Source organism: Colius striatus, chromosome 13, assembly GCF_028858725.1.
Source record: "Colius striatus isolate bColStr4 chromosome 13, bColStr4.1.hap1, whole genome shotgun sequence".
NCBI classification, from domain to species: Eukaryota; Metazoa; Chordata; class Aves; order Coliiformes; family Coliidae; genus Colius; species Colius striatus.
This window is the reverse complement of record NC_084771.1, coordinates 6,735,756-6,746,611: the sequence shown is the minus strand read 5'-3', so window position 1 is coordinate 6,746,611 and position 10,856 is coordinate 6,735,756. Positions and strand designations below refer to the sequence as shown.

The 10,856-nt window shown below is 45.4% G+C and overlaps 1 protein-coding gene across 1 annotated transcript; it reads left to right on the top strand.

Moving 5' to 3' along the window:
- Nucleotides 1-1,214: 1,214 nt before the first annotated feature.
- LOC104559170 (V-set and immunoglobulin domain-containing protein 4) lies at nt 1,215-10,306 on the top strand. The gene is made up of 9 exons (XM_062006490.1): nt 1,215-1,304; nt 2,116-2,380; nt 3,368-3,724; nt 4,316-4,597; nt 5,398-5,466; nt 6,088-6,156; nt 6,853-6,966; nt 7,693-7,714; nt 8,738-10,306. The coding sequence occupies exons 2-9, from the start codon at nt 2,326-2,328 to the stop codon at nt 8,928-8,930; spliced, it is 1,161 nt and encodes a 386-aa protein (XP_061862474.1). The 5' UTR covers nt 1,215-1,304; nt 2,116-2,325; the 3' UTR covers nt 8,931-10,306.
- The last annotated feature ends 550 nt before the right edge of the window (nt 10,307-10,856 follow it).

The following is a 10,856-nucleotide window of genomic DNA, read 5'->3' as shown; positions in this document are numbered from 1 at the left end:
GGAAAAGAGATTCCTCCTGCCCCCAGCCAAAAAGGTGAATCTTAGTATAAATATATAAATAAATTGGGGTTTTTTCTTACACAGTTTGAGTTTTAGCTTCCTGGTTGGTACTTACTCTGCTACTGTAGGTTCCCTTATGACTTAGTCAATTTTGGCTTCTGCCCTCCTGTTGCCAGCTGTGCTCCCCAGAAGGAGTTTCATTAATTTGAATTTAACGTGTTCTTTTCTCTTCCTTTTTTGAACCAAGAAGTATGTGAACACTGTGGTCCCCCACAAGCTCATCCTGCTTCTCTCCATCCTGAGGACCACAGATTGGAGTTGTATCTCACAGAGTATTTCTGATGGAGGAATGCAGGGTTACAAGGGAGGAGCATGTGAAATCAGGTCCCAAGATGTCTTGAATCTCCACTGAACATCTTTTCAGCTCTATCAGGTAGGATATTTTCTGAAGCACTTTGAACTCATGCTGGTTAGATGTCCTCTTCAATTATAGGTGTAACTGCAAATACAGTAGATGGTAAGAAATTATTTGAACAGGTGATTAGGCCACGACTGATAAGCAACCACAAGTATATAAAGATTTTCTAACCAAATAAAGGCATGAAAATTGTAGTAAAATCACCAGCTTCAGGGAAACAGAGATCAGAACGTTATAACCTGAAAAGAACAAAATTCAAACTCACATCAACAACATTCTTATAATTACCTACATGTTAATAACAAATAAGGTGAAAAAAAATCCACACTTCTATCTTTGTATATGCTTTGAAGCACTATTGTTCTGCAGATTGAACTACCAAAGACCTCAAAAGGAACAAGATAAGATCACAGCTGCCAGGCCTGTTTACACAAGTCTCCTGTTTTTAATGTTAAATTACATAACAACCTAACAAAATTGCTCACAAATGACAATGTAGGTGGAACCAGCGTGAAGAAATGGCTCCCACTACTTCAGACTCAGGTAGGCAGTAACTATTGTCTATTGTTCTGGTGTCCTGCACTGTGCTTCTGCAGATGCAAACATTGTCTTGCTATCATTAAAGGAGGGTGGTACTTCACAAAATGGTCTGGGATTTTGGTAACTGTGTTTAATTTCTCTGGCTATTTGCATTTGAGTACAGGATGCTGAGTTTGGATGTGACGACAGCAAAGTGCTCATATGGGTCTATCTCACCACAATGGAGCAGAAGAGACTTCTGTCATTAGAGCGTAAGAAAGATTAAGGGCTCCAGAAGACTGAAGGGGGAACATAAAATCTCCTGAAGATAATACTTCAGTGGAGAACAGATACTTCTCCTAGACAGGTTTAGCACTCAGTTTCTTAATAATGCAGATTAACTATAATATCACCTGTAATCAACAACAACAGATTTCATTTAATCTCAGTTTAAGAGATGAATCCCATTAATCCCATTAAGAAGCTTCCCATAGTCCCAAAGATTTTCTACTTTCACAAGTTCTTTTTTTTCCTCTCCAGGCATATAATTGTTTACCTGTTTCTGAAGTAGAGTCTATGAGGGAAATGCAGGTGTATATGGCCCTAATCCATGTTTTTAATTGAATGCAATTAATCAATTAAACCAAGAAGCTAAATGGCTTCCAGAGAAAGGAAGATCCATCTGTGGTGGAGTAGGAGGGTCAGACCAGGTGTGGGCAGCTCTTGGAAAGAATTTTCAGATCGGTATATCTAAGTTCTCTATCTCTTAAAGCAGATATGATGATACAGAATAGAGTATTTCAGTTGAAAAGGACCATCTGTCTTGCACTGGTAATGTGACGATTTAGGGTGTTTCATGAATCTTAGTTTGAAATGCTGTGGTGAGCTCCTCAACAAAGCTGTAAGAAAATGAATAGTTAAGGACATTGGGTGTTCAGCTTCTTAAGAGTACTCTCTCAGATTTTCTTACATGTAATAGGCTTGTTAAAAACCTATGATTGATAAAGCAATGCAAGCAGGAGAAGAGGAAGAAATAGGTGCCTAGGAACAAAAAGAAACAAAGGAAACTTTTTTTAAAGGGGAATTAAAAAAGAGAAGGGGAAAAAAGCATACTCTATGGGAAATACAAAACAGAGGAGAAGTAATTCTTAAACTTTCTTCCCTTCACCCTCCCTTAGAACTTCTGTTCCGCCCACACCTCTGACAGTCATCACCAAGAACCTTCTTTCCGAAAAAGCAGAAGGAAGAACCATCAGAATCTGTCCTGGGCTCTCGATGACAAAGTGAGTGATGAAAGGAAAGTGTTTGTGATTTGGTCCCGGACTCAGAGAGACTCAGAGACAAGAGGTCTCCCCTACTTGAGAGGGAGAGGCTGCTGCCTGTGAAGGATGGGGCTGCTGGTGAGAGCAGCCGTGCTTGTGACTCTTCTTCTCCTCTGCAACGGTGAGTCTGTGGAAAGGTCTCCTGCTCAGGGCAGTTCCTCCCTGGTATTGATGTGTCTGTGTGTGTTTGTACAGGGGTGGTTTTATTTTGGGACTAGAAATATGGCAAAAAGGACAACTTCTTTGCATGCTGCTGACTCAGCATTCAGCTGTTTCAAAGCCAGTGGCTGCTGTGTGCAACAGTGCATGAAGGCCATGGAAATGCTGCCCACCCACTCAGAGTACAAATGTCCCGTAGACACTGTGGTGGTTATTTCCCAGAGCACCTGAGAAGCCCAGAACCAAGAGCCTGGTTAGTGTTTGTGTTCCCAAGAAAGGGGAGGTTTGGAAAGCAGGAGAAAAGAGTGAAGTGCCTATGGAAGCAAAGGTTCAGTTTTAAGTGTGAGGGAAAACTCCTGGGACAAGGGCAACAGAGTTGTCTTACAGGAAAACCTTAAAAGTTTTAGACTTCTTTGTTCCAATGCTTAAGCTGCTTAAATTCAGCTTAGTCTGAAAAACCAGTGTCTATTAGATGAACAAATGGGCAACAGAGAAAACCACAAACCCTGTTGTTAGCTGATAACATTTAGTGTTCCCAGGAAAGGCTGAGGGTGACGTGGGGCAGAGGGAGCAGCAGCAGCTGTGCAGCTCAGGCATGACACAAACCCCTTTCCTCAGGTCTGAGTCGGCTGCCAATACTGATCCTGTGCTCTGCATGGTCCTTGCCTGCAGGAAAGCACCAGGCAGAGCATGAGAGCCAAGCTGCACACAGGGCATGAATCGGTGGCCCTGGCAGTCAGCTGTCTCCCATCTGCCTTCCTCATGCCACAGTGCTTTTTTGTTAGCTCATCCCTGAACAGATCATCCCTCAGAGTTTATGCTGACTGCCCGTGCTGCTGATTTGGTGCATTCCACTTGCTGATGCTCTCACCACTGCTTCATCACCCAGGAGCTGCCTTCACTCTCGTCACTTTTTGGTAATTATTTTCTTTCTGCATTCTTCCTGCAGCTTTTCCAGACCTGACTGGCCCCAATGAGATCAAAGGTGTATGGAAAGGATCTACCACCTTGCCATGTGCCTATGTGCCTGTCAAGGAGTTTGTGCAGGAAACGCTGCTGTGGACTGTGGTACACGATCAGAGCTCTGGCACCGTCTTTCGGAGGGATAAAACCGGTGACCACGTTGCCCTGACGGAGTACAGGGGCAGGGTCAGCGTCCTGAAGGATGCCCCAGGGAATGTGTCTCTCCACATCCTGAACCTGGAGATCTCTGACAGGGGAGCCTACACTTGCCAGGTCACCTGGAGAAACAGCAACAACAGCCTGATAGCAAAAGAGATCACCACTCAAGTGGAGGTTGTTAAAGGTAAACTGCCTGGGAGAGTAAGACCTGGCTCAGGAAGGCTTTTAGGAGCTCAACAGGTCAGGTAGGTAGTGACCATCTGCTGTGATGCAGGAGCAGTTTGCTGAGTGGAGCCAGACTGCAGCAAGAAGCAGCAATGGGTCAGAGGGAATTCTGCCACGATGCCTCACCTTGTGGTTTGGGAGCTGGAGGAGGATTTGTGGCCTTTTCATTACCTGTCTGTCCATGGCTGTACCTGTATCCAATGGCTCAATGTTTCCAAGGGACACACACCAGAGGGGAAGTGCCAATGGCATTGCATCGCTTTGATTTTATCAGTATGTGCCCGATATCCCTTTGCCTGGGCAGTGGTGACGTATAAACAGAGATGGCATCAAGGCAGCAGAGCAGGCTATCGTGTAGGAGGTGTGATGGCTGATATAGCTGGTACGGGCACAGATAAGCCAAGATTGACCTGTGCAGGGAGCTGATGTGACAGCACAGCCCCTCTTTTTCCTGGGAAAGCCCTGGAAGCCAGAGCATGAGCTGCCGTGGAAGCGGGACGGAGGACCCCTTCCACACCTCAACCTGGGCCCCATCTGCTTTGTGTTCCAGTTGCAGTGAGCAAGCCCATCGTCAGGGCCGGCGAGCTGGGGCTGACGGTCCCGGCAGGAGCCAGCACCAGCCTGACCTGTGTGGCCAGCGGGTCCCCCCCCATCAGCTACCGCTGGTTCAGGGGCACCCCGGGAGGGAAAGCCCTGCTCCTGAGCAGCCAGGCTGAGCTGGCGTGGGACAGCCTGCAGCCCTCCGACACCGGGCAGTACTACTGCGAGGCACAGAACGGGGTTGGGGCTAGGACTGCACAGCAGAGCAACGTCGTGGAGCTGATAGTGAGAGGTGAGTCCCTGGAGCCACAGCTGCATGGAAAATGTCTGGAATCCTCGTGTACTGAAAGGAACACTTCCCTGAGAGAAGAAAATGCAAAAACCCCGTGGCCTTCTGCTCTCTAAAACGTTTCTCATCACTGGCTCTGGCTTTCTATCTTTTTTTTTACCTTCTGTATTAAATTTCCCTCTCCTATTTAGAGGAACTGTTGGTTATTTTTCTGATGCAAAAGAAGTTTTGTGTTTAAAACTTCTTAAAATTCTTGCTGGCTGTGTCATGCTGCCTGTTGCAGTTTAGCAAGTTTTGAACCAGGTCTTCATTTTGAGTATGAGGAATGTACAAGTGGTAACTTAGGAGGTGAAAAAATTGAACCATCCTTTGCTCCTTATGACTGGCTGCATGCTTCTGGAAAACATGTGCCACGTTATACACACCCTGCTCTGGTGTATCCAGGCTCTGCAAGGTGGTGCATGACGGGTGCCCAGTGGAAGCTGTGACAGGTAACCAGAGCCATGAAGTGTGTGATCACAGAGCCAAGCACAGATACCACACAGTGACCTTTGAAAGAGGCAAAGTCTGCTGAGCTCTCGGTGGAAGGGAGGTCATGATGTCTGAAAGGACGTGTTGCTTTTTCCAGCAGTTGCACACATGGGCACAGAGCAAGGGAGCAGCCAGTAGTGATGGCTGTGCTTGTTAACGCCATTGGCTGGTTCCTCATGGCTTTATCCCACCAGTGGAGAAGTTCTGTATTGCAGCAGCATCACAAACAGCCAAACTGCTGTGTGAGCCTCTCTCTCTCATTCACCCTGCAGATGTGCTGACAACAACCGTGGCCTCTTGGACAGACGTGGGAGCCTCAGCGAGCCACCCCCCAACCACAGGTCTGGGAAACAGCACTTAGGGCTGACGAGGAGTCGGGGTGGGAGATGACACTAGTGCTTAGCAGGGGATTTTGTTGCTGGGGAATACAGTCTTGACAATACTGTGTTTTAGTCCATGTGCCTCGCTTCTCGATCCAGACATTTCTGAGTGTTGAACGTTGTCCTTTACTCTCCAGTCTGCAGAGGGCTTTTGGCTTGCTCTCAGGGAAGGTTGTGGCTGCAGGACAGGCTCTGCATGTGTTTTGGGGCTGCTAGAAATACTGTGTCCTAATGTGTGGACCATACAGGATGTTCTATTTTCTGGGGGTTTTTTAAGGGCTTTTTAAACTTGTTCTCTGGTCTTGAATGAAAGCAGCTGAAGTGTGAGGCAGAGCTAGTGCCTCCAGTGGCAGATAAAGCGATGCAAAAGCTGCTTCCCAGTGGACTGGAAGCAGTCTATCTTAGCAAGGACAGTTGTTTTGAAGGAGGGCCTGTGATTTGCAGTTTGTTTTTTTGTGGGATGTGGAAATGCAGACCTGAGCTAGAGCAGGTCTGCTCATGGAAACTTAGTCCTGTATCTCCTGGGGCTAAAATGAGGACTGGAAATGCACTGTGAGCCTTTCACATCTGTTTGTTCTGCAGATCTGCCTGTAACAGCAGTGATTTCTGAGAATGGTGTGGGATACCCAGAAAAGAATTCTACAACTCAGAGTAAGTGGAGAACAAAACAGAGCTGAAATTAGGGACAGCAGTCAGTGCCTTCAGCCTCAAAATTAGTGTTCTGCCTTCTGCCTGCAAATTGTTTTAGTGGCTGTTCTCAAGGCATCTAAATGATCCAAGGTGACTTTTTAAAAGACTCTGGATGTACTGATGATGAAGAAAAGAGCTTTCATAGCTGGAGCCTGCAGAGTCGTTGCTGTGCTCCTGAGCAGTAGCTCATTTAAATCTTTTGAGTGTCGATGTTAGAAGGGCAGAAAAGCCTCAGTGTGCAACTCACACAGATCTTCTGTACCTCTTGTAGCTTTGCAGTGCTGTGGTAGGTTTAAACGTGTTCCAAACACAACTGAACAGTATCCTTGAATGAAAAGCTGAGACCCTGCATTACATGGTGTAGTGCAACTATTTGCCCCCTCACAGCCTCAGCTGGCCTCAGCACTGAGGCTCTGCGGCTCATTCGTGGCCATGGTCCCTCGGTGATGGGGGTGGGCACAGTGAGTTTGGGTGGCTGCAGAGCCCTAGGAAGAAGGTGCTGTGGGGATGGGACAGGCAGATGCAGCACAGCCCTGTGTGCCCACGGCAGGGCTGGCTGTGGCTGTCGGTGGGCAAAGTCAGCATCGAGCAACTCCTGCTGCTGCTGTCACCAGGGAGGGCAGCTCTGTCTGAAACTCCTCTGCTGTGTTGCTCTAGATCTCCAAGGGACTCACTTGTCTCTGTACCTGGTCATCCTGATTGCTCTGGTTTGTGGTGCTGTGGTTTTCCTTGTCATCTTTCTTATCATTTGCATTCGGAAGCCCAAAGACAGTGAGTAGCACGTTCTGGAAAACTTGCCTGTGCGGTGTTTGCCCAGCTGGGGTAACCCTGGAGGGTTTGGGGATGGGACTCCCTTTCCTATCTCCAGGTGTGGGATGTATTTCCCTGAAGGCTTTTGTCTCTTCTGTACTAGTACTGGAAAGATCCTGGCCAAATGCTGCCTTAAGGGCCCCTTTTCACACCAGCAGCACTTTGCAGAGTACAGAGAGCACATGGGGTGGGTTGGGGTTTACTGATGGTGATGGCCAGTATTAGTATTTCTCCTTCTCCCTTTGCTTCTTTAATTGCTCTTCTACAACTCCATGATACCAATTGATAATGATTATTATCAAATACTCCTTTTACCTTTTTCTGTCTCTTTCTGTTGTGTTTTTAAGGGAAGCCAGAATAACCTCTTTCTAATTTGTTCCATGCTGAACTTCTAATTAATAGGAAAATTGTTGGAACTGGGAACTTCTAGTTTCTAAATTCAACTTTGCCTTTGACCTTGAGCCAGTTATTTTGACTCAGTTGTGCTACAGCTGGGATATGAGTTATTTTCATTTTCTTGGACTGAATCCTAAGAACAAGGGGCATCACCCAACTAACAAGAACTCTAAGGTTCCTGGCTTTATTCTGTCTTCAGAGGTCACTTTCCTGTATCAAAACAGTAGAAATTCTTTTTTTGAGAATATAAATGCAGATTATTGACACACATTTCTGATTATTCTTTTCCAGCTCAAGTCTATGACGTAAAATTGTGAGTATAAGACTTTGTCTAACGTATTGATCAATCTTTGGGGCTGTTTCAGAGCAGAAAAAAATGGTGCTACTCAGTTGTCAAGATGAAAAGCTTCCTGCTCAGTAGTACATTGTACTGATGATCTATGGGCTTTCCACATCAACATAAAATGTAGGAAGAAGGATCTTTTCCTTGGCAGTATTAGAATCATAAAAATAAGCAAGAGCCATTTATTAACTCCTCAGCCCAAAGAAGCCTACTGAAGGGCACTGCCAAGGACAAATTCCCAGTGCTTTTTCATATGCAAAGAACAGGAATTGCCCGTCTAGAGAGCTAAGGCTCTTGCTGTATAGATCACAGTCTGATTTAGCCCTGAAATATCCTTGGATGAACTTGCTTCTTATCTCTAAACTCAGGTTTACTTTTAACCTATGGAAGATACATTGAAAAGCCCAATAATCCAGTCAAAACATACCAGGAGCACCACTTATCTAGGTGCAAACTGAAGCGCTGATGAGGAGTGCCAGGGTGGAATGTGCCAGAGTTTGCCTGAGTGCTGTGCTACCCAAAGACTTTAAGTAATAGTAGAATCCTGAGATGGCATTTCTCCTCAGAGGATTTACTTTCATTTTAAAGGTGGCAGACACCATATGCCATGTGGTGGATGTGGGCTGCATTCAGTTCAACGTGTGCCATTCCTCCACCACTTTTTAATACATAAACCTACATATTTATCTTGCAAAGAGCAAGTGTTTGGTTGTGCCATTCCAAGAAATGATGGTAATCCTTGTGTTGCTTACAAACCTTCTGCGCTTCTGAAAGTCTCCCTGGACTGGAGACAATGCTGCTATAATGTCTAAGGTTCCCTTGTCCCTAGAAGCAATGAAGGAGACTCTCTCCTTCAGAACACTGTCATAATCCAATGGCCCGGGTTTACATGTGTTTGAGTCAGAGCAGAGTCTTGCTCAAAATCTTGCTGGCTGGGAGATGCTTTGTCTACTCCAGTTGCAACTCTTCTTTCATATTGTATTTCGATTTCAGCCATAACTCGAGAGCAGCAGCTTCTCCAAGGTCTGAAAGCACAGGTCACTATGAGGAAGCCATCATCTCCACCGAAAACAACTATGTGATGGAGCCCATGACAGATGGAAGATCTGAAGATGTAAAAAAGAATGGCAATGACTGTGTTGAAAACACCCAGGAATCTGAATATGAAATAGGAGACACTGTATGAGAACCTACAGTGTTCTACAGGTAGCAGTCCTGAAGAGTATCTTCGTCCAAGCAAAATGTATCTTCCTATTCACCTTTGCGTCCGAGGAAAAACAGGTTGCACAAGCAGTTTCTGCCTCTCCATGATCTGTGGATCCTAATCTCTGCAGTGAAAATACAAAACCCTTTAGGAACTTCAGTTAGACTGCTGTATAGAACTTCTGATTTTGCTTCCCTTGGGTCCCTTTCACCACCTCAGCAGAAGAAAGCCCTTTCAAAGCTGGAGTATGCAGATCTCAAGACAAGGGCACTGTACTAAACTTACCACTGATATGACCAAAGGGATCTGTGTTCACAGCCTTAATGTGGTGTGAGTAGAGTAACCTATGGGTAAGAGGTGCAGAATGAGGCTTCCCTGAGAGTGGGAGCTTCTCTTATCCCCCTCAAGTGCTGCTGGGGGTAGAATGTCCGTTGCATTTAACATAGCACTTAAACACTGAAATGGAGATTAAAGCCAGGATAAATCCAAGAACTCTACCACACAGAGCAGCAGTACAAAAAGCACTCTCCTGTGCACTCACTGTGCCATACTCAATACACCTTTCTGCAGCACTTGTCATTGGATGCAAATGTACTTTCTATAGTCTTGGCACTGGACAGTTTGGGCCATTCTGATGCTGCAACATGACACATTATATTTGAGTTCACCTTCTTTATTCTCTCTTTTAATGTATGTTTAATATGCAAAAGTATCTAGTTTCTCCCAAATAACTATGTGGATAGGATTGCTTATACATGCTTAAGTTATTTTGCTACAAGTACTTTTGCATGACCAAGCTCATCTTTCAAATGCCAGCAGGCACTCAGTTGCAGCTCCTCAGTAGAAAAACATGAAAGAGTTTCCTCCTGGCTTAGAAGGCTTGAAGGGTAAGTAGGAACCTGAAGAGTTTTGTTCACAATTTCTACTACCTTGAGCAAATCTGTAACATGAATGCTGCAGAGTTAGGGAAGAACCTTTTTACAACAAATGCTAGGGCAATATCACGTCTGATTAAAAGCCATGAGGATGGATGTAAACCAAAATGAGTGATCTGAGGAGCAAGGAGGACATCAGTGACACAGATACAGGCTTAGTGGGCCCCCAGAGCTTCTGTTCACACTCAGGAAAGATCTTCATCTCTGCAAGCATCAGCTCAAACGCTGGTGTATTTTGAAGAGTCTGAGGTGTTATTAAGAAAGGCATTAAAGGTGCACCAGGAAACAGGGTTGTGATACTGTAAAACCCCATGGAATGCTTTCACCTGTGCATGTGTGTAAGTCTCCCATCTTGCAAAGTTTTACCAGAGCTAGAATAGCTGTTGACAATGAGAATAAAGGATGATTAGAGATATGAAACCACTTCTGTGCAAATGTGGTGTACATTCTTGCCTTGGAAAAAAAGAATGAGGCAAAATGAGTAAAGTGTAATCATGATGAGCAGAGGGGAGAAGATGAATAAGGACTCTGTGTTTACAGTTTCTCCAAGGAGAGAAGGAAGCAGACATTAGCTAATATCATCTAGTGGCACTTTTAAAGGGAGATGAAATGAACTACTTTTATACAATACAGAAATGTGTGTGGAAGGCAACACTACTGAGGCAGTGCTATGGAAACCCAAAGCACACACAGGTCTAGGGAGAAATGGATGACATCAGTGCTTGTAAAAGTTCTGGAAGTGTCAGGCACGCTGTAGAGGTACTCACCACTCACCCTGTGCTTCCTCACTGAGTATCCAACAATGTCCAGCGATAGGACAAGGAGCAATGGGTACAAGCTGGAACAGAAGAGGTTCCAAAGAAACACAAACTTCTTCCCTGTTGAGGTGAGGGAGCACTGGCAGGGGCTGCCCAGATGGGCTGTGGAGTCTCCTTCTCTGGGGACATTCCAACCCAGCTGGATGAGCTCCTGT

Excerpts from the sequence above, each read along its gene's own strand:
- LOC104559170 (XM_062006490.1), top strand. The coding sequence starts at position 2,326 with ATGGGGCTGCTGGTGAGAGCAGCCGTGCTTGTGACTCTTCTTCTCCTC. Across the intron at positions 5,467-6,087 it reads GAGCCACCCCCCAACCACAG|ATCTGCCTGTAACAGCAGTG; the intron begins GTCTGGGAAACA and ends TTTGTTCTGCAG. Across the intron at positions 6,967-7,692 it reads CATTCGGAAGCCCAAAGACA|CTCAAGTCTATGACGTAAAA; the intron begins GTGAGTAGCACG and ends ATTCTTTTCCAG.